This window comes from Nycticebus coucang, chromosome 11 (assembly GCF_027406575.1).
Source record: "Nycticebus coucang isolate mNycCou1 chromosome 11, mNycCou1.pri, whole genome shotgun sequence".
In the NCBI taxonomy this organism is placed as follows: Eukaryota; Metazoa; Chordata; class Mammalia; order Primates; family Lorisidae; genus Nycticebus; species Nycticebus coucang.
The window spans coordinates 21701957-21725495 of NC_069790.1; the positions used below are offsets into that span (position 1 = coordinate 21701957).

At 33.2% G+C, this 23539-nt stretch overlaps 1 protein-coding gene across 1 annotated transcript in view; it reads left to right on the plus strand.

The window, feature by feature from the left end:
- Positions 1 to 21514, plus strand: part of DPY19L2 (dpy-19 like 2) — a 200074-nt gene extending 178560 nt beyond the window's left edge. The window contains exons 18-22 of the mRNA XM_053609456.1: positions 6546 to 6665; positions 7562 to 7736; positions 10656 to 10755; positions 12392 to 12517; positions 21090 to 21514. Coding sequence (XP_053465431.1) covers positions 6546 to 6665; positions 7562 to 7736; positions 10656 to 10755; positions 12392 to 12517; positions 21090 to 21240 — 672 coding nt within the window. The 3' untranslated portion in view covers positions 21241 to 21514. The remainder of the gene's footprint in view (positions 1 to 6545; positions 6666 to 7561; positions 7737 to 10655; positions 10756 to 12391; positions 12518 to 21089) is intronic.
- Positions 21515 to 23539: the final 2025 nt, after the last annotated feature.

A 23539-nucleotide genomic window follows, 5' to 3' on the forward strand; every position in this document is an offset into this window, starting at 1 on the left:
GCAGAATTAAATGAAATTAAAAATAAAAGAAATATACAACAGATCAATAAATCCAAAGGTTGGGTTTTTTGAAAAGATCAATGAAATTGATGAACCTTTGGCCAACCTAACCAGGAAAAGAGTAAAATCTCTAATTTCATCAATCAGAAATGGTAAAGATGAAATAACAACAGACCCCTCAGAAATTCAAAAAATCCTTAACGAATACTACAAGAAGCTCTACTCTCAGAAATATGAAAATCTGAAAGAAATCGACCAATACCTGGAAGTATGCCACCTACCAAGACTTAGCCAGAATGAAGTGGAAATGTTGAACAGGCCTAAATCAAGTTCTAAAATAGCATCAACTATACAAAATCTCCCTAAAAAGAAAATCCCAGGATCAGATGGCTTTACGTCAGAATTCTACAAAACCTTTAAAGAACTAGTACCTATATTACTAAACCTCTTCCAAAACATAGAAAAAGAAGGAATATTACCCAACACATTCTACAAAGCAAACATCACCTTGATCCCCAAACCAGGGAAAGGCCCAAAAAGAAAAGAAAATTATACACCAATATCACTAATAAATATTGAGGCTAAAATACTCAATAAGATCCTAACAAACAGAATCCAGAAACACATCAAAAAAATTATACACCATTACCAAGTGGGATTTATCCCAGGGTCTCAAGGCTGGTTCAATATACATAAATCTATAAATGTAATTCAGCACATAAACAAACTAAAAAATAAAGTCCATATGATTCTCTAAATTGACGCATAAAAAGCTTTTGATAATATCCAGCATTCCTTCATGATCAGAACACTTAAGAAAATTGGTAGAAGGGACATTTCTTAAACTAATAGAGGCCATCTACACCAAACCCACAGCCAATATTGTATTGAATGGAGTTAAATTGAAATCATTTCCACTTAGATCAGGAACCAGGTAAGGTTGCCCATTGTCTCCATTGCTCTTTAACATTGTAATGGAAGTTTTAGCCATTGCAATTAGGTAAGAGAAGGCAATCAAGGGTATCCACATAGCATCAGAAGAGATCAAACTTTCACTCTTCGCAGATGATATGATCATATATCTGGAAAACACTAGGGACTCTACTACAAAACTTTTAGAAGTGATCAAGGAATACAGCAATGTCTCAGGCTACAAAATCAACACCCATAAATCTGTACCCTTTATATATACCAACAATAACCAAGCCGAAATAACAGTCAAGGACTCTATTCCTTTCACAGTAGTGCCAAAGAAGATGAAATATTTGGGAGTATACCTAACAAAGGACATGAAAGATCTCTACAAAGAGAACTATGAAACTTTAAGAAAAGAAATAGCTGAAGATGTTAACAAATGGAAAAACATACCATGCTCATGGCTGGGAAGAATCAACATTGTTAAAATGTCTATACTACCCAAAGCAATATATAATTTTAATGCAATTCCTATTAAAGCTCCATTGTCATATTTTAGAAATCTTGAAAAAATAATAATTCGTTTTATATGGAATCAGAAAAATCCTCGAATAGCCAAAACATTACTCAGCAATAAAAACAAAGCAGGAGGAATCACGCTACCAGACCTGAGACTGTACTATAAATTGATAGTGATCAAAACAGCATGGTACTGGCACAAAAACAGAGAAGTAGATGTTTGGAACAGAATAGAGAACCAAGAGATGAATCCAGCTACTTACCATTCTTTGATCTTTGACAAGCCAATTAAAAACATTCAGTGGGGAAAAGATTCCCTATTTAACAAATGGTGCTGTGTAAACTGGCTGGCAACCTGTAGAAGATTGAAACTGGACCCATACCTTTCACCATTAACTAGGTTAGACTCTCACTGGGTAAAAGATTTAAACTTAAGACATGAAACTATAAAAATACTTAAAGAAAGTGCAGAGAAAACTCTTGAAGGAATCGGCCTGGGTGAATATTTTATGAGGAGGACTCCCCAGGCAATTGAAGTCATATCAAAATACATTTCTGAGACCTGATCAAACTAAAAAGCTTCTGCAAAGCCAAGAACATAGTAAGTAAAGCAAGCAGACTGCCCTCAGAATGGGAGAAAATATTTGCAGGTTATACCTCCGATAAAGGTCTAATCACCAGAATCCACAGAGAACTCAAACATATTAGCAAGAAAAGAACACGTGATCCCATCTCAGGGTGGGCAAGGGACTTGAAGAGAAACTTCTCTAAAGAAGACAGACGCACCATCTACAAACACATGAAAAAAAGCTCATCATCCTTAATCATCAGAGAAATGCAAATCAAAACTACTTTGAGATATCACCTAACCCCAGTAAGAGTAGCCCACATAACAAAACCCCAAAAGCAGAGATGTTGGCATGGATGTGGAGAAAAGGGCACACTTCTACACTGCTGGTGGGAATGCACACTAATATGTTCCTTCTGGAAGGATGTTTGGAGAATACTTAGAGACCTAAAAACAGACCTGCCATTTGATCCTATAATTTCTTTACTAGGTTTATACCCAGAAGACCAAAAATCACAATATAACAAAGACATCTGTACCAGAATGTTTACTGCAGCCCAATTCATAATTGCTAAGTCATGGAAGAAGCCCAAGTGCCCATCGACCCACAAATGGACTAGCAAATTGTGGTATGTGTATACCATGGAATATTATGCAGCCTTAAAGAAAGATGGAGACTTTACCTCTTTCATGTTTACATGGATGGAGCTGCAACATATTCTTCTTAGCAAAGTATCTCAGGACTGGAAAACGTATCCAATATACTCAGCTCTACTATGAAGCTAAATTATAGCTTTCACATGAAGGCTATAACCCAACTATAGCACAAGACTATGGGTAAAGGACCAAGGAAGGGGAAGGGAGGGGGGTGGTTATGGTGGTATGAGGGTAATGGGTGGGGCCACACCTACGGTGCATCTTAGAATTTGTATAGGCGAAACTTACTAAATGCAGAATACAAATGCCTACATACAGTAACTAAGAAAATGCCATGAAGGCTACGTTCGATGAGAATATTTTAGATTGTATATGAAACCAGCACATTTTACCCCTTGATTGCACTAATGTACACAGCTATGATTTAACGATAAAAATAAATTAATTAATTAAAAAAATAAAATCTAGTATTACTGTAAAAAAAAAAAGGTTGCCATGGCAATTGCAACAACAAAAATAAACAAATGGGACTTAAACTGAAAAGCTTATGTACAGCTAAGGAGACAACAACCAAAGCAAATAGACAACCTGCACAATGGGAAAGGCTATTTGCATATTTTGTATCAGACAAAAGCTTGATAACTAGGATCTATAGAGAACTCAAATTAATCAACATGAAAAAAAGCCTACTCATATATCAGTGGGCGAGAGACATGAATAGAACCTTCTCTAAGGAAGACAGATAAATGGCTAACAAACATGGAAAAATGCTCATCATCCCTAATTATCAGAGAAATGCAAATCAAAACCACCCTGAGATACCATCTAACCCCAGTGAGAATGGCCCACATCACAAAATCTCAAAACTGCAGATGCTAGTGTGGATATGGAGAGAAGGGAACACTTTTACACTGCTGGTGGGACTGCAAACTAATACAATCTTTTTGGAGGGAAGTCTGGAGAACCTGGGCTAGACCTCCCATTTGATCCTATAATCTCATTACTGGGCGTCTACCCAGAAGTAAAAAAAATCGTTTTATCATAAGGATACTTGCACTAGACTGTTTATTGCAGCTAAGTTTACAATTGCCAAAATGTGAAAACAGCCTAAATGGCCACCAACCCAGGAGTAGATTAACAAGCTGTGGTATATGTACACCATGGAATATTATTCAGCCATTAAAAAAATGGAGACTTTATGTTAACCTGGATGGAAGTGGAACACATTTTTCTTAGCAAAGCATCACAAGAATGGAGAAGCATGAATCCTATGTACTCAATTTTGATATGAGAACAATTAAAACACGGTGGGGTTGAGGGAAGGGGAGAGGAGAGAGAGAAAGAAGGAGGAAGGGGTGGGGTAAAGGAAGAGCAGAGAGAGGGAAGGAGAGAGGGGGGTAGGGTCTTGGTGTGTGCCACACCTTTTGGGTGCAAGACACGATTGTAAAAGGGACTTTAACAAATGCAATCAGTGTAATCTGGTTTCTTGTACCCTCAATGAATCCCAAACAATAAAAATAAAATAAAGAAAAACAAATTTAATTTATACCATTTGTAATAGCTGCTAGTCTGTCATCCAACCACAAAAAGACAAAATCAAACAGAAACTTGCAGGAAAGGTAGGGAAATGGTCAGGCTTTTTCAAGTCTCTAAATGAAAATAGGGTCCTTTTAACCCTTAGATAACAGAAAAAAGGCAAGACAGATTGCTACTTTGGACTTAATGATGATCATGTGAGAAGTTGTTGCTGAGGTAGAAGTGAATAGAATATGAAAGAGAATAACACTGTCATTCTGTAGTACAAAATAAGCAAAGAAAGGATATTGGGAGAAATAAGATGTGTACTTGTACTGATTAGACCATGTACATCAAACCCTATTTCTAGATGCCACATTTTAAGACAATCTGTACAATCTCTACTATGTCCAGAGAAGGAAAACCAGAATTGGTACAACACAGACCTAATAAGTGAAGTTTTATGAATATTTAGCCTAAAAATAGAAAGCTTTGAAGGTACTGAGTCATAATTACATATTTAAGTAATATAGGACTTTCATACATAATTGGGTTTTGACTAATTTTACACACTTCTGTGGAAGTAACAGAAACATACTTTCTTAGCTTTAGGAATTTTTTTCTAACATTTACAACTATCCAGAATTGCAGTACATAGTCCTATGATATATTCCTCTTTAGGTAAGAGTGAATATCTGGTCCATAGATTTATAGAAGAGATGCCTATTTGGGGGTAGGTGATTAAAATAGATCGCCAAAATAATCTACCAGTCTATATTATCGAGTGATTCTAAACAAGAAGACCGTTTGGGTTTGAAATGTGATATGTCTTTTTGTTCCTTCTACAATATGTCCATGATTTTGTTTGATGAGTTTGACTAAAGAAAAATGAGGATTGATTTTGAAATAAATGTTCCTCATCCAAACATTGTGTCTAAGAATTATAAAAAAATTAAGAAATTCTGTTTTTAAGCATCCTTATTTTAAAAATGAAATAAAAGAGATCTGGGTAGAGTTTTTACCATTCTGTTTCAAATATACATACTTATATTTCTGATTAAAATATGATGTGTAAAGCTTTTTTAAATGCAGAAAAATTGGTATTTTTAAATTAATAAATATAATATTGATATGTTTTCTTAGCCTTTTCAGCCTCCCCATGCATACATATACACTGATGTTTTTTCACAGAATTAATATCAATCTCTGTGTATAGGGTTTTATACCCTGAGAACTTTTCTATGCCACTAAATAATACTTTAATATGTAATTATTAGTGGCAATATATCCATGGATATGAAATAATTTAGTTACTTATTCCTCTATATTGGTCACTTAGATTGTTTCCTGTTTTTGCTGTTAAAAATGAGAACATCTTTATGTTTTAATTATTCTCTTAAATAATTCTTAGAATAGAAATTTAAGTGAAAGGGATTGACTCTTTTCTAAACTCTTATTAAATTTAACTTTTGTTAAATTATAAAAGTACATCGATTTATTATTTCAGTGTTTGTTTCATTGCATTTCTCTAACAATCAGTATTAATTTAATTTTTTCAGTTTGATAGATGAAAATATCTCACTATCTTTAACCCTTAATTTGTTTTACTATTAGTGAGTTAGAACACAAATATGTGTATTTAGTTGCCATTTACTTTTTATTGAATTAATTATTTGCCCTATTCATTGTCCACTTTTTTAGTGAAAAATTGAAGATATGTTATGAATGTATCCTTATAAAAGTTTTGTTTAAAATCTTTACTCAGTGGAACCCCACTTTGATCATAATGGGATATCCTACCAATTACTACAACTATTTATGTAATCCCACTATTTTAATCTAGTTTATTTTCTGCTGTGATTTCTGTCATTAAATGAATGACAGGTACCTTTGTGAACATTCCATGCCTAGGTTTCTGTCCCCATGGATCACCTCTCACTTTGGGCAAGTGCTCAATGTCACCTGCTCAGTGGACTCCTGCCTTGACGGTTCTCCCCACCCTTACCACCACCTTCTGCACTTTCTGACTCCTTTCCCTGCTCCATTTTCTTGCCCATTGCACTGATCATGTTCTAATATTATGTAATGGTGATACAATTGCAATGTCTATTTATTATCTTTCTCTACTTACTGAATATGCCAAAATGTAAGCTTCACAAGGGCAGAAATTGCTCTCTGTTGCATCTGAGCACCCAGACCAGTACCTGGAATATAGAAACCATTCAGTACACCTTCTTAAATGAAAGGATAAATATTAATAGAGTTTTTACTAAGTTAGAAGGTACTTGCACTAATAAATATAATAGTAGTTTCGATATATTTTATTTTATATTTATTATTTTTAAGATGTGTTTTCTTTGTGTTTTTATAGCTGGCTTTTCACACATTGCAGTTGTTAGCATTTACTGCCCTGGCAGTTTTAATTATGAGGCTGAAGCTGTTTTTGACACCACATATGTGCATTATGGCTTCCCTGATTTGTTCTCAACGGGTAAGGAATTCGTTCTTGTATAACTGCATTGTGATAATTGTAGCAGCTGTAATATGGTTACCATGGCTTTGATGAGAAATTCACATAAAATACTGTTTTTAACTGAACTAATGTAATGATATAAAAATGTAGTCCATGATTCACTATGGAGTAGGAAAAGCAGTTTCAAGTAGCTTTGAAAATTAAGATTTTTACATATTTTTGTGACAAGCAATGAGCCACACTTTGCCTTTTATCAGCGACCAAGCCACAAACATAATCTTCTGGAGCTCAGGTCTGTTGGAAGAGTCTGCTGGCTCACCAAAGTACCCTCAAATACTTACCTGGACAGAGTAAATGCAGAGTCATTGCTCTACTTTAGTTCTTTTTGACTCTGAGAATCCCTAAGAAATCTTGGGATTCTATTACTGTACTTTGTATCTAACATACAAACTAGCTAGATAAATTAACTAAAAGTTTAGGACTAAGCTATTTCTGGAAACAGAAGTATATTGTCTTAAAATATCATAACACCTGTTTTTCTGAGAGGAATATCCCTGACAATGCTAATAGGATTTCTCCAGTTATTCAAAATTTCCATAGAAGGCAGTGCAATGTTAAAGGATTTCATTCCAGGATGTTTCACAGTTGCAAATCACTAATCTTAATCGCTGATAGTAGATCAGTGCTGGAAAGATTGGATATTCTAGTCTTTGCTTAATTCTTTTCAGAGAATTATTTTGACAGAAAGCTCCATTATTACCTGAGTCTAATTTCAACATGTTTGTTGTTTTTAAACACAATAATTTTGTATGTTTGTATGCTGACCTTGATTTAAGAGCAAGGTGAGAATTTATTATTGGTCCTATGGCACTCTTTGTATAAAATTTATAAATAAATGATTTCTGTCATTTCAGCTCTTTGGCTGGCTTTATTGCAGAGTTCGTTTTGAGAATGTTATCTTTGGCATCCTAACAGTGATGTCAATACAAGGTTGTACAAACCTCCATAATCAATGGAGCATAATAGGAGAATTTAATAATTTGCCTCAGGAAGAACTTATACAGTGGATCAGATACAATACTAGATCAGGTATGTAGTTATTTAGTTATACATGTAGTTAGCTTTATACACACACACACACACAAACATACACATTTGTATATGTTAGAAGTTATTTAATATACATGTGTTTGTGTGTATTTATGAGTTACAAATACATAGTCATTCATACTCTTACAGATTTTGAGCATCCCAGTTGCAGTGACCACTCAAACCCCTCCAAAAGGAATTTTGTGTCCCCTTTAAACATCTCCTAGATAATGGTCAAAAATTTTTTGATTAATACCAAGGATTAATGATTTTCTTTATGTGCTATAACTCTCATAGAGCATTATTTAACTGTAATAATGACAGACATTTTTAACAACAAAATTTCACACCTTGTGACAGACCACTGGAGAAGAACACTGTTTTTGACTTAAACAGCACGCTTCTTATCACTTTAGTCAGTGCTATGTCCTGTGACTCTGTTATAGCCACATGCAGAAGAGTTAAAATCTTATATATTCTGTTTTCTTCACCAAATGATCTCAGAGGGATGAGTATACATCCTACTTTGAACTACTCCAAAATATTATTTTTAGCATATCCTCAGGAACTACCTCAAGCAAATAGATATCTCATTTGTAAATACCTTTGTAGAGAATAATTATATTATGAAATATTTTGTATAATGGAGCATAATAAATCCATAATCTTGTCCTACACTATTTTTGATACTTGGGTAACTTTCTCTGATACAACTTCTTCTCTGTGCTTCCTTGAGTTGGTTTCCTTTCATCTCTTTTGTGATAGTCACTATTTTATTAATTAACCATCATTAAGACAAATCTTTATAAGCTTCAGCTCAGACATTGTATCCATGGCTTTCAAAGGATGGGGTGACAGTGCCGCATTAAACTGTCAGGCCATTTTAATAGGAAATTTCAAATTAATCCCAACTGACTGTCACCTGTAGGAGCTCAAGATAGGCACTCCATTCTTTTCTTTCGCCTTTCTCCAGTTACAGCTGTTTTCCTCAAGCTCTCCATACTCTTTCAATCTTTTCTTCTTTCTTTGTTCCAGTGTTTGTCTTGGGTTCCTGGCATAGAAAGCCAATGTTTAGAAACTTATTCTTCTAAAATAAACATGTAACCCTTCTCTCATTTTTAGCTGCCTCTTCCCTGATCTTATCAATATGTTTTATTCTTTTCTAAAAATTCGACTTACTGCAAGTTTTCTAATGGTTACCACATGTTCATTAAAAATTACATGAAGTTTTAAGGTATGAATGGGACTTGTGCTTACACTTAGGTCCACCATGTATGGGTTTATACACTGCACAAAGGTAAGCAGTTGTAAGGACACATGGGAGCTGAAATCCATTCATCAAGCTATGTACCAATGGGGCTCCGTCAAGCCAGAGGAGATGTCTTCTTCTTTCTTTTTTTTTTTTTTTTTAGTTTTTTTTTTGGGATGTCTTTTTCTAATCCATGCAGTAGATTAACTGAAAACTTTAGTATGTTCAATAGAAAAATATCTTGTCTTGTTCCCTGTTGTGATCATTTATCTCACTGCCTAAAGAAAAGAAGGTGTGTGTGGGGAGGGGGGCGGGGGGCTCTCTGCCATAGATGGAATCTTCTCAGTGGTCCCAGCTCTTGCTGGACAGGCATGCCTAGATTCTTCTGGATGACCCTGACCCAGGTTTTGGGTCTCTGTTTCCCAGGATTTCTGAAGCTTAGCCCTGTTGACAAAAGGGGCTTTCCTGTGTATAGCATATCCCTGGCATCTACCTACCAGATGCCAATATTGTCTCTTCACCCAACCCCTCAATTCTGGAGATAAAAATGTCTCCAAAAGTTGATAGTGGCCCCTGGGGAGCAAAATCGTCTTCTGTAGCCTAACAGTTTATCATCATTAATTATTAAATCTTGCAATAATAAATATACATTTCTACTTCTGTTGACTTACAAATACTCAGATTTAAAGCTTATAAAGAGATTTTCATTCTGAGTTGTATTTATGCTGGTTAGTTATATTTGAAAGTAAATGTTCAGTTATTTACAGCAGATCTGAATAACATGTTTTATTTTTATTACTGATTTTTTGTGCTGGTTAAAAATGATAATAACCATCATCATTTATTATACAATAGTGCCAGGAAGTAAAGTTTTGGTCTTTTGGTAATTCAAGAGATGAAACTGAAGTCAGATAATAGACTTTGGTAAATCTTTAGTTATGATGAAATTTATATTATACATGCTATTACTCCAAAAAAGTACTGTTGCAAGCATGAAATTATTTGATGGAATGTATAAAGTCAAATGGAAATTAAGAGAAGTTAATCAGGACTATTTGAAGATGATCTAAGGGAAGAAAACAGTGCTTTTGTGTGCCACATCCACAGGACTACAGTTGACATTCTGAAAATCATTTGAACAATTTACCTCAAGGCTCACCCTTAATTGTAGTCTCTCAGTTCTAGTATTTTATTGAGACACAATATGAAATTGTACACTTCTTATAGCCCTGTGTGTCTCTGCAGTCCTGGCCGTTAGCTTAGTGCTCTGTGTGGCAGGAGCTGTAGGAATGGAGCAGAAAGGGTGGGCTCTGACATTGCCCAGCTGTGTAGTCTTGGGCAAGTCACTTAACTGCCCTGACTGTGCAGTCACATCTGCAAAACAAGAACAGAGAGCCTACATCTTAGATTTCTACATCTTAGAAATACAAGTTGATTTGTTTAATACTTGTAAAAATAATGAGCAGTTTCTAGTACCAAAATAACATTTAACAAAAGTTAGCTATTATTGTACTAGACAATGAATAAATATTGAGGGAATAAAAAGAATGATGTCAATGGTTGTTTAAATATGCTTCATCTTTCTAAATTTGGATTCAAATATTATAAATAATTTTAACTTTTGGTTTTATTGAAAACATTTTATTGAGGAGTATAATCGTGTTTTGTAGATGCTGTTTTCGCAGGTGCCATGCCTACAATGGCAAGTATCAAGCTGTCTACACTTCATCCCATCGTGAATCACCCACATTATGAGGATGCAGACTTGAGGTTGGCAGCTGACTGATTATTCAACCAGACTTACTTGCTACTTACTACTGGTTCTTAGGAACTGGGAGGAATTTTAGACACACATGTGCATGTGGGTACACACATGTGCTTGTCCTCATATTCGTGCTGGAAGTTAAAAAAATTATAATAAGCATCCAGAAATGACAGTATGTACCTGTTGCCTCTGAATCAGGCTTCATAAACTTCTGAAAACTGCAAAAAGTAAAAGCCAGTTAGTCTCAACATGAAAAATACATGACATATTTATGGCTTGTGAGTGTGTATATATTTCAGTAAAATTCCGAAGTACTAAAAGGAGGAGATAGGATGGATTTGACTCACAGCTATCATTTGCCAATGCCCTCTCTTTTAAGAAACCATTTCTAGATCTTACTGGTGGCCAATGGCTAGCCTTTTTTAACAAGTAGAAAAAGTACATGAGATTTGCTATGGTACATGGTTGGGTTTTTTTTGTTGTTGTTTTGTTTGTTTGTTTTTGCAATTTTTGGCCAAAGCTGGGTTTGAACCCATCACCTCTGGTATATGGGGTTGGCATCCTACTCCTCTGAGCCACAGGCGCCACCCCTATGCTACATGTTTTTATAAAGATTTAGAGTATTTTGCTAGTTGATTATTTGAACTCTAGTTTCAAAAAAGACTTTGATTCCTGGATGGGCACAGTGGCTTACGCCTGTAATCCTAGCAATCTGGGAGGCCGAAGCAGGAGGATTGTTTGAGCTTAGGAGTTCATGACCAGCCTAAGCAAGCAGGACTCCACCTCTACTAAAAACATAGAAAAAAATAAAATTAAATGTTGTTTACCTTATATAGAAGGTTTTAAAATATTGTTTTGATTGTTCCAGTAATTGTCAGGGTACTCTTTTCCCATTAATGGACTTTTGGCTTATTATTAGAGGTAAATTTTTAAATTATTTTACGTTTTATCTCTGGTTCTGGTGATTAGGCATCCCATTATACTTGAAATCCTAAGTAACATATAATGCACAAATGGTAATTAATTCAGGATTTCATTAGAATTCTTGAGCCAAATCATCTGTTGTACCATAATTAGGTGTAGATATGTCTATTTCTCAAGATTCTGTTGAGCTGCTTTTTCTAGCTGTTCTGATACCATAGATGCATGCCCATTACCTCAATGTTGTTTCATGTGTTTCTTAGAGCTTCTGTGGATGAATTACCTATTGAAATCTATGTTTACATTCAGTCTCTATCAGAATATATTCCATAATAATTTTGTGAATTATATGATACAATTGTGTTACAATTATATGATACAATTGTGTTACAATTATGTGTTACATAATTATATGATACAATTATATGATACAATTCTATTACCCAGGACAACTCTAGACTACTTTATACACAAGCAGTATATGCAAAATTAAAACTGCTCTAAATTTCAGCACATTCAAAATATAAGTAGGACTGTATAAGTGCTGTTCCTCAAATAATGTATGCTATTTCAGAACATATAAATGTTCCTTCCAGTGGGTATTGAGATTTTAATAAATGCATTAATGTACACAGCTATGATTTCATTAAAAAAGACAAAAAAATGTTTTTTTAGTCTATTGTATTTTAAAAACTTTTGACTTCTTATTTCAATTTAAAGGGCCCGGACAAAAGTAGTTTATTCTGCATATAGTCGGAAGTCCGCACAAGAAGTGAGAGATAAATTGATGGAGTTACATGTGAATTATTATGTTTTAGAAGAGGCATGGTGTGTTGTAAGAACTAAGTGAGTATTACTCCTATGCTATTTAATATGGTATATTTTTAAGCAACAGATGTTTCACTTTATTACAGTAATTTTGATCTTTAAGATTTCTTTAAATTTAAATTCAATTAAAATTTAAAATATTATCCTAGCATTTTAGTTAAAATTACTTCATCTAGAGAAGAAAACTTATACTATTTTTTAAGTGGAACCTAATTCCAAAAAATATATAGTATATTTTAGTAAGCATTTTATTTTAATTCAGCACCTCAAATTTTGCTTTTTACATATTTTTTCAAATTTTTATGACAGTTTTTATTAGATGTCTGAAATACTGATTTGAATTTTTAATAGACTGAGATAGTAGCATTCTGCTACAAGAAGTCTTGGATGTGTAAGACTTCAGAGAAAAAGTTTCACATAATTCAAATGAGATGAAAAAATATTTATAATAAAAAATTTTAATTTCTAAACTTTGACTCTCTAAAAATCATAAAATTCTAGGATATTTAATAGATCATTTGAAGCCTTTGTTTAGACTTATAAGCAGATATACCAGCTGCTGCACATGACAGGAGATTCAGGCAAGTTAATTGCCTGCTAAAACAACAGCAACAAATTGACAATTAAAAGAGCAAAATAGAGTCCACAGTTGCTCAATGTATTATCTACTTTGTCACAACTTTAAAGCAAAAGTTATCCAACTTGGAAAAAAAGGGGGAAAATACTCTGAAAAATGTGTTAGTAGAAACTGATTCAAGTAGGCTCAGATGTTAGATTTAGCAGCAAAGACACTATTATAAATCTATTCAAAGATTTAAGAAAAATATGTTCAAAAATAAAAGGAAACATGCATCAATGAATGAAGAGCTGTAGAATCTCAACAGAGAAATAGAAACAGCCTCTTCATTGGCAACCCTAAGAGCTGAAAAGTATAGTAAATGAAATGAAAACTCTTTAAATGTACTCAATAATAGATTTGAGATGAAAACAGAAAATTCTGTGAATTTAAAGGTAGGATGAGAAAAAGCAACCAATAAAAAAACCAAGAAAACAAAACAAAAAACAACCAGGGACCAAAAGGATTAAAAAAAATTAGCCAAAGTTGCAGGCCTGTGTAACATCATTAAGTAGTTCAATGCATGTGTAATTTTAGTACTAGATAGAATGAAAGAAAAAAGTGAGAGAAAAAAATATTTGAAGAAATGGCCAAAAATTTCTTAAGTTTGATAAAAGCCATCAATTTAAAGATCCACTAAGTTCAACAAATGCAGTTTGAATAAACCCAAAGAAAACTGCAGCAAGGCATGTCATACTCAAACTAGTTGTAAAGGTAAAGGAAAACCTTGAAATAACGAGAAAAAAAGTGATACACTATATAAATATCTGACTTCTCATCAGAAACAGCGGAGGTCAGCAAGCATAGGGATGATAATTCAAAGTGCTGAAGGAAAATAATCAAGAATACTGTATTTAATGAAATTATCTTTTTAAAATGAAGGCCAATAAAGAGATTTTGAGATCAATAAAATCAAAGATAACTTGTTGCTTAAAGACCTATATTTCAAGATAAACTGGAAGGCCTATAAATTGTTGAGAAATGATACTAAATGGTAACTAATATATACAGAAAATACTGAAATGCACTTGAAAGGGTAAATGTATGGATATGAATAACTATATAATTTTCTTCTTTGGAAATCTTTACAAGATACAGTATTAAAGCAAAGATGATATTTTTGAGTTCATGTTATGAATATACAATGCCAATAATAGCACAAAATGGAGTAAATGGAAATAAAAATGTATGATTTACTGGAACTAATTCAATTTTAATGGTAAATAAATGGTGATATGTTGAAGATGCCTTTTGTAATCCCTAGAGCAACCACTTAAAGAAAGGCAAAAACAAAAAATAGATGAATTGAATGATATACTAAAAAATGGTTGCTTAACATGGAAGAACCAAAGAGCCAAGAAGCAGAGAATCAATCCATCAATCAATCAATAGATTAAAAACAAAAGAGCATAATGGCAAGCCTGGACCTGAGTGAGCCTGAAGGTCATTATGTTAAATGAAATAATCCAGGCATAGAAAGATAAATACCACATCTTCCCACTCATGCATGGGAGCGAAAAGAAATTGAGTTCGTAGCAGTACAAGGTACAAATTCATGGTTATTAAAGGTTGGAAAGTGGAGTAGGGTAGGTAGGATAAGGAGCAGTTGGTTAAGGGGTACAAAATTAAAGCTAGTTAAGAGGAATAAGTTCTAGAGTTCTATAGCACTGTAGGGCAAATACAGTTAATAATGTATCATGTATGTTCAAAAAGCTAGAAGAAAGGATTGTGAATTTACCTAATGTAAAGAAACTATGGGCTCGGCACCTGTAGCTCAAGCAGTTAAGGCACCAGCCACATACACCAGAGCTGGTGGGTTCAAATCCAGCCCAGCCCTGCCCAACAACAATGACAACTACAACCAAAAAATAGCTGGGCGTTGTGGTGGGCACATATAGTCCCAGCTACTTGGGAGGCTGAGGCAGGAGAATCGCTTAAGCCCAGGAGTTGGAGGTTGCTGTGTGCTGTGATGCCACAGCACTCTACCCAGGGCAACAACTTGAGGCTCTGTCTCAAAAAAAAAAAAAAAGAAAGAAAGAAAGAAAGAAAGAAAAGAAACTATAAATGCTTGAGGTGGTGGATATCCTAATTACCCTAATTTGATCTATCTACATATATACATATCATATACATTTATCAAAATAGCACTCTACCCTATAAATATGTAGTAGTATTGTGTGTCAACCAGAAAGAAATGGAAAATAACTAAACATGTAAATAACATAAGACCCAGCAATTGTACTTCTGCCCATTCATCCCAGAAAAATGTAAAGTTATATTCACACAAAATTTGTAGACAAATATCTATAGCAGCTTTATCTATAGCATCTGAAACCTGAAACAATTCAGATATTTTTCATGAGGTAAATGGTTAATGATGATACATCCATAACATGGAATATCACTGAGCAATAAAAAGGATCAAACTATTGGTACACACAAGAACATTAGATAAATCTTTAGATTTAGAAAATTATTTGAATGAAAGGAAGATAATCCCCAAAGACAACACACTATGTGATTCCATTTATATAACTGTCATCAAATGACAAAATTGTATGAACGAGGAATGATTAGTGGCTGCTAAGGGTTGAAGTGGTATGGGAATATGAGGAAAGTGGGTGTGACTACATGGGGTGACAACATAAGAGGTCCTTGTGGTGACAAAAAATGTTTTATATCTCAATTCTATCAATATAAATAACCTGGGAGTGATTTTATACAAATTTTCAAGATATTTGGGAAATTATCAAAAGACGATATAAGGTCTCTTTGTATTACTTCTTCATGTGGATCTCCAAATGTCTCAAGAATATTTTTATTTTTAAAAAAGAGCATAATAGCAAGCCTAAATCAAACCACATCAGTATTACAAATATGAATTGAGACTAACACTCCAAATAAAAGACTGATATTGGCAGACTGAATAAAAAAGCAAAAGCCAGGATTGCTTGCAAGAGATGTATTGATGGAAGAAAAAAGAAAGGAAAAGATACACCTTATGAGTAAACACATGACTCAAGCTGATGTTATTAATGTCAAAAAGTAGATGTTAAGAGAAGGGGTAATACTAGAGGCAACGAGTCACATTTTATAATGCTGAATAGTTCAGTACAACAGGTAGATGTGATAATTTGAATGCATACGAACTTAAAAGAAAATTCCAGAGTATATGAAGCAAAAACTGAAAGAACTCGAAAGTAAAAATAGACCAATAAAATTATAACTAGAGATTTCAATAATTTTCTCAGTAGATAATACCAGTAAAACCTCACAGAAAATTCACAGGGATATGGAACATTGGAACAATACTATCAACCAACATAACCCAAATGAAATTTATATAAAGTTCTGGCTGAAAACAGTAGATACATATACTTTTTATTCTTTTCAAGTGCCAATGCAACATGTATACGTGATGACACAAATCTCAATGCATTTAAAACTGTTGAAATCATATCAATTATATTTTCTGACAAAAAATGGAATTAAATTTGAAATCAACAACAGAAAGTTATATGGAAAAATGCCCAAATAGTTGAAGATTAAACAATATGCTTTAAAACCCATGGGTCAGAAATAAAACCAGAGGGAAATTACCAAATATTTTAGCTGAGTGAAGTTGAAACCACAGCATATCAAAATTTATGAGATACAACCAAAGTAGTACTTAGCAAGAAATTTATAGCTTTGTTTATATTAGAAAACAAGATATTAAATCAGCTATCTAGGCTTTTATCTTAAGAACGTAGTAAATTAAAGAAAAAGTAGGCCACGGTGGGTGGATTGCTCAAGCTCAGGAGTTCAAGACCTACCCTGAATAAGAGTGAGACTCTGTCTCTACTAAAAATAGAAAAAATAGCTGGGCATTGTGGCTGGCACCTGCAGTTCCAGCTATTTGGGAGGTTGAGGCAAGACGATTGCTCAAGCCTAAGAGTTTGAGATTTCTGTAAGCTATGATGCCACAGCACTCTACCCAGGGCTACAGAGTGAGACTCTGTCTCAAAATAAAGAAAAGAAAAAAAAATAAAAAATAAAAGTAAACCCAGGGCAGCGCCTGTGGCTCAAAGGAGTAGGGCGTCAGCCCCATATGCCAGAGGTGGAGGGTTCAAAAACAGCCCTGGCCAAAAACTGCAAAAAAAAAAAAAAAAAAGTAAACCCAAACTAAATAGAGGGCAGGCTATTACAGAGTGGAAATCCTTTGGAGAAAGCAGGAAAACAATAAGAAATTGATGAAAATAAAAGCTGGTTCTTTGAAAAGATTAATAAAATTAATGAGTCTCTAATTAATCAACAAAAACAGAGGAAATGCATGAAATACCAACATCAGGAATACAAGAAGGAATTATATAGACATTAGAAAGAATAAGGAAATATTGGGTGGCGCCTGTGGCTCAGTGGGTAGGGTGCCAGCCCCATATACGGAGGATGGCGGGTTCGAACCCAGCCCCAGCCAAACTGCAACAATAAATAGTGGGGCGTTGTGGTGGGCACCTGTAGTCCCAGCTACTCAGAAGGCTGAGGCAAGAGAATTGTCTAAGCCCAAGAGCTGGAGGTTGCTGTGATGCCACAGCACTCTACTGAGGGCGACAAAGTGAGACTCTGTCTCTAAAAAAAAAAAAGAAAGAAAAAAAAAAGGAAATATTACAATTAAATTTTTGCCATGAATATGACAACTTGGAAATAGAAAAATTTCTTGAACTACCAAAACTACCCAAGAAAATGGAATATCTTACTTACTAAATGAATTGAATTCAAAAGTAAAATCTTTCCCACAAAGAAAGCTTCAGAAAGCCCAGGTATTTTCAATGATGAATTCTATCAAACATTTAATGAAGAAATTATTGTAACTGTATAGAAAATTTTAGAAAAATGGGGCAAGCAATATCATTTCCCTACTCATTTCCTGAAGTTTGTATTTTCCTGATACTATAGCAGAGAAGATTTCACAAGAAAACTACAGACATTTATCTCTTGTGGACAGGATGGGAAAATTTTTAACAAACAATTAGTAAATTGAGTTCAGCAATACTTAAAAAGAATAACCTATCAACACCAGCGGGCTTTATTTCAGAAATACAAAATGGTTCAAATTTACCATATTAATTTTAATACAGAGAAAATCTATCTCAATAGGTATGAAAACAATATTTGATAAATTTGAGTACCCATTCATGAAAAAACTAAGCAAATGGGAAATAGAAGGGAACATATTCAATGTGATAAGTCATGTCTGTGAAAAAACCTACAACTAACATCGCATTTCATGAAGGACTAAATTTTTTCTGCCAGTCATTGGGACCAAAGCAATGATATCTTTGCTCTCTATTTCTATAAAACATTGTGCAGGAGTCATAACCAATGTAATAAGTCAAGAAAAAGAAATAAAAGGAATTCATATTAAAAGCCTAGAAGAAAAACTGAATTTATTTGCAACTAACATGTTCATGTAAATTATAATGAGTTTATTTAAAAGCTGATAAAACTAATAAGTGTATCAGTATCACAGTAGAGAAGATGACTATTCAAAAACCAATAATACTTCTTTATATCCGCAGTGAAAAAGATGGAAAATGAAATTAAAAATCAACTCATTTCAAATGTTAGGAATACATCCATGAAACCTGAACAAGCCTTGTATACCAAAAACTAAAGAACATTATTGAAAAATTCAGTTCCTTGATTAAAAGAGCATTTTTAATATGACAGCTCTCTCCATATTGGTCCATTGGTATCCCAGTAGTAGTATTGTTGAAAATGACCAGTTGATTCTAAATGTATATGGAAATGCAAAGGACCTAGAAGAATAGCCAAACAATTTTACAGAACAATGGAAAAGGTTATTAAGACTTATGATAAAGCTATGATAAACAAGACAGTGTAGCACTGCCATAAAGATAGATGGCTAAAACAAAGAAGACACTTAAAAAATAGACACAAACGTATGGTCAGCTGATTTTCAGCAAAGACGCCTAGGTAATTATTAGAGAATGCAGAATTTTTTTCAACAAAGTATACTAGAATTATTGGACTTTCACATGCATAAATACACACACACAAACACCTTTATCTCAAATCTTTCTATTTTTTTTTTTTTAAGCAGGTCATAGACCTAAACAGAAGAGCTAAAACTGTGAAATAACTAGGATAAACATAGAAATTCTTGTGATCTTCTGCAAGTTTGGGGATACTAAGAAAGAAAGGGTTAGCAAGACAGAAGAATACAGAGGATAGAAAGAAAAAGATCTCCAGAGATCTGTGAGGTTTCCCTTTTGAGAATTCAGTAGAGTAATTATCAGTCCATGCATCTGAGGAAACTAGGGCTATAGAAAGAATCAAGGTGATCAAAGGGAAGAGGTTCAGCACTCATATAGACTCACAAACCCCAGAATTCCTGAGACATTGGATATAGCATTAAGAAGGATCTTGCCTTAGTGATAGTGGAGAGTAATTAGCCCTAGATTAAATAGTTCTCTGGTCCCACTCATAAATCTTAAAAAGCAGTACCCAAAAGGCCCAAACAATTTCCAATTAAATTAACTGCATTATAGAATAAAGCTCTAGGATATTGAGAAAAACACAAAAGTATTCAGTAACAAACATGTTAAGATTCACAATGTCCTGTATTCACTCAGTGAATATTAGTTATGAAAATAGCAGGGACATATCTCCATAATGTGGAGAAAAATCAACGAATCAAAAGGAAACCAAAACTGGAACAGATGTTAGAAAACAAGAACATTAAAACAACTAAAATAACTACATTCCGTATGTCTAAAAAATTAAGGAGACACATGGAAAACATAAAAAAGACCCAAATCTAACACCTCCTGAGGAAAACTTTTAAGGCTAAGAATTAACTGGCTAGAATTAATGACACATTAGATGTGGAATAAGAAAAGATTTATGAGCTTAAGGATGTACCACTAGTAACCATGCCAGATGAAGTATATAGAGAAAGAAGGAAAAAAATCCAGAGAACATCAATGATCTGGGGGGACTTCAAGTGATTTTAACATACATATAATTGGAATCCCCATAATGAGGGACATACAGTATATATTTGAAGTAACAATGGTATAAATTTTTCCAAAGTTTATGAAAACTCTACCCATAGATCCAAAAAGATTACAAACCCCAAGTATAAGCATGAAGAAAACTACACCAAGAAATCATAATTAAGTTTCATATCATAATTAAGTTTCTCAGAACAGTTTTGTCACTAAAGTATCTAAATAAATTTAAAACATCATTAAGGAGTATTATTAATGTTATAAATAACTTTACTCCACTAAGTAGGGCAAAATAGATGAAAATGTACAAACTCCTTGAAAGATGCCAACTACTATAGTTCCCTTAAAAAAAATAGAACATATTATATCTATGACCTTCTGTGAATTATATCTAATAATAAAATTGAATTTACAGTAAAAATATTCTTTTCACAAAGAAAACTTTAGATATCTTTGCTGGAAATAATTTCAATTTTACAAACTACTCCAGAAAATTTAAAAAGGAGGGATTACTTCCCAACGTATTCTATAAAGCCAATATTATCCCAATACCAACACCAGACAAACATTACAATAAAAGGAAACAACAGACCTAAATTTCTCATGAACCCGTATGTAAAATTTCTAAATAAATTTTCCCTATGTATGGCAATTTTACGGACAACCTTTGGGATACCCTGTAATTATTTATATTTCATTTTGAAAATGTGCTTTTAAGTATATATTTATGAAAGTATGTTGAGCCTTTATTAGTGGGATGTCTCCTTATTTGGTTAAGTGAGACAAAAACGCGCAATATACTTAATTTTTTTTGTAAATGTTGAATTTACTTTATTTGAAATATTTTAAATTGTTTAATTTATTAAATAATCCATCTCTGAAAATCTAGGAGATACTTTATAATTTATGTCTCTGTAGATATGAATACATTTTTATACATATATGTGTCTATCTTTTTTAGGCCTGGTTGCAGTATGCTTGAAATCTGGGATGTGGAAGACCCATCCAATGCAGCTAACCCTCCCTTATGTAGCATCTTGCTCAAGGATGCAAGGCCTTATTTCACCACAGTCTTTCAAAATAGTATGTACAGAGTATTGAAGGTTAATTGAGACTGATACTATCAATTACACTGTGGTGCAATGAAGTGTGTCAAAACAATCACATTTTCGCTTATTTACAGTAATAAAAATCACAAGCTTTAATAAGGGATGCTTAAAAATAAGAAAATAAAAATTATTTACAGGTTTTCCAATTACTAAAAGTAGATTACTTGTTTTTTATTGAACGTCAGCCTTATAAAACTTATAAATCATTCCATGCTGTATAAACAAATGCCCATCTTAGAATCTTAAAGAAAAATGTATGTAAAAGAACAATGAATTTAAGAAATCAAGAGTAAGGTTTCATTTTTTAATCCAGCTAGGTGATTGCTTCAGATTTTCTGTAGTACCAGGGTGTACCAGCTCAAACTCTTTACACCACTTAGAGTAGAATAATGTAGGCTCTGAAATGACACTTCTTGAAGAACCTAATAGTGGTCACAGACTTTTTACCTCTGTGAGGAAATTTGTAACCATGTGTCTATTAAGGTGGTCTTTTCTTAACTAGCCCTTAGGAAAGATCTTTAATAGCTTTTGATAACTTTTTCTCATTTCAATTTAAAATATTTTAAAAAATAGCTTATTTTGTAATGTTTTGAATCTCTTGAAATGCATTTACCCAAACAGATAAGTATTTTCCACTGATTAATTCTCAGTCTAAGTTCAATAGGTTATTAATCTGCCTTTAGAATCCAGTGGTTTTTCTTTTATTATCCAAGTAAAATTAAAATTACTATGGTATATAATGAAATTTGAGGGTTAAACATAATCAGAAAAGAAAATCCAGTTAGATTTATCAAATGAGATTTTCAGATCCTAGATCTTGAATGAAGCAAAGGCCTTTTCATCTTGATGGCCCTGTAGCTTATCAGACATAGTCTTTATTTCTATAAGCACCATCTTTTGTAATAACATATTTTTATGTCCTCATTTATTTTTGGTTTTAGATGAGGTAAGTCATTTTTTATAAATCCTCTTCTTCAATACAGCCTACCCAACAATAATGCTTTGAAGAATGGTAAAAAGTGGTAAATATCTTTCTTGAAGATACTATTGCCAACTGCAAAGATAAACAATCTTTTCCTCTATTTGATAGATACTAAATATGCCAGATCTATAGTATTTTCATGTGCATCAACTTTAAATTAGTCATCTTGGAGTTTTTTTATAATTCCCTTATATGTATTTTGGATACTTGAGATAACAAGATGACTTAATTCCATAGATTAGTTCATGTATAGTGAACAGAAAAACAAATATAATTATTTTCAACTTATAAATATTTTATTATAGTATACAAAACTAAGAAAGCATGCCACATTTTATTTATTTCAGCATTTTCAAATAATTTATTTTGGTATAAATGTGAGGTAAAGAAGAAAACAGGCAAAGAAAGACAATAAACATAACACCCAATATTCATAAAAATTAAAATAACGCATTTTAGATGATGTTTCACAGGAAATATTTTAAAGAAGTTGGTAGATTTTTTTTAAAGGAGTTTCCTATTGGTTGTGTGAATTTATGTATAGAAGAACCAATACAATTATCTTCAACTTTTATGGTTGTAAATTAATTTGATACAGGATACAGAACAGCTAAGAAAGCATACCATGTTTTATTTATTTTGGCATTTTAAAATATGTTGTTTCAGTGTGGAGCAAAGATAGAAAAGAAATGTAACATCTAATGTTGATAAAGTTACACATTTCAATGATGATATCATAGGAAACAAAGAAGTTGGTAGAATTCAACAAAAAGCAGACAAGCTGTATTAACTAATTAAATTTTCTGTACATATATATTCGTAGGGATTTATGTTGTTTTCGTGTGCTATGTATGTTAAATAATTTAAAAGCCTTTGAAGATCCTCTGTGTTTTCTGTCTCTCTTTTATCAAGCATACATTTTGAAATTGAAATCGTTTTTTTGATAATATAAATGGAAAAATTGTGGGTTTCCAGATTTGTTAGCCATGTTTACTTTGGCAGTGATTTTTCTTACCCATTTTCAAATAATTCCACCAAGTTTTACACAGAAGGTAATGTCCTGTGATGAAAATGGTGTGAACTTTATAATAAGATGACTCTAAGTTTGATTCCTGGCTCTTCCATACTAGATATATCCTATACCATGCATTGAAAACTTATTTGTCGAGTATGTATACCATACATAGTGTTTAAGTTTAGTCTTGGTACTTAACTCTTCAGTTAAGTACCAAGTGAGCTTCAGTTCCTGAACCTGTAAATCAGAACTCAGCCATACCTCTTTGGCAGGGTCATTATCAGGATTAGTGAAATAATGTGTCA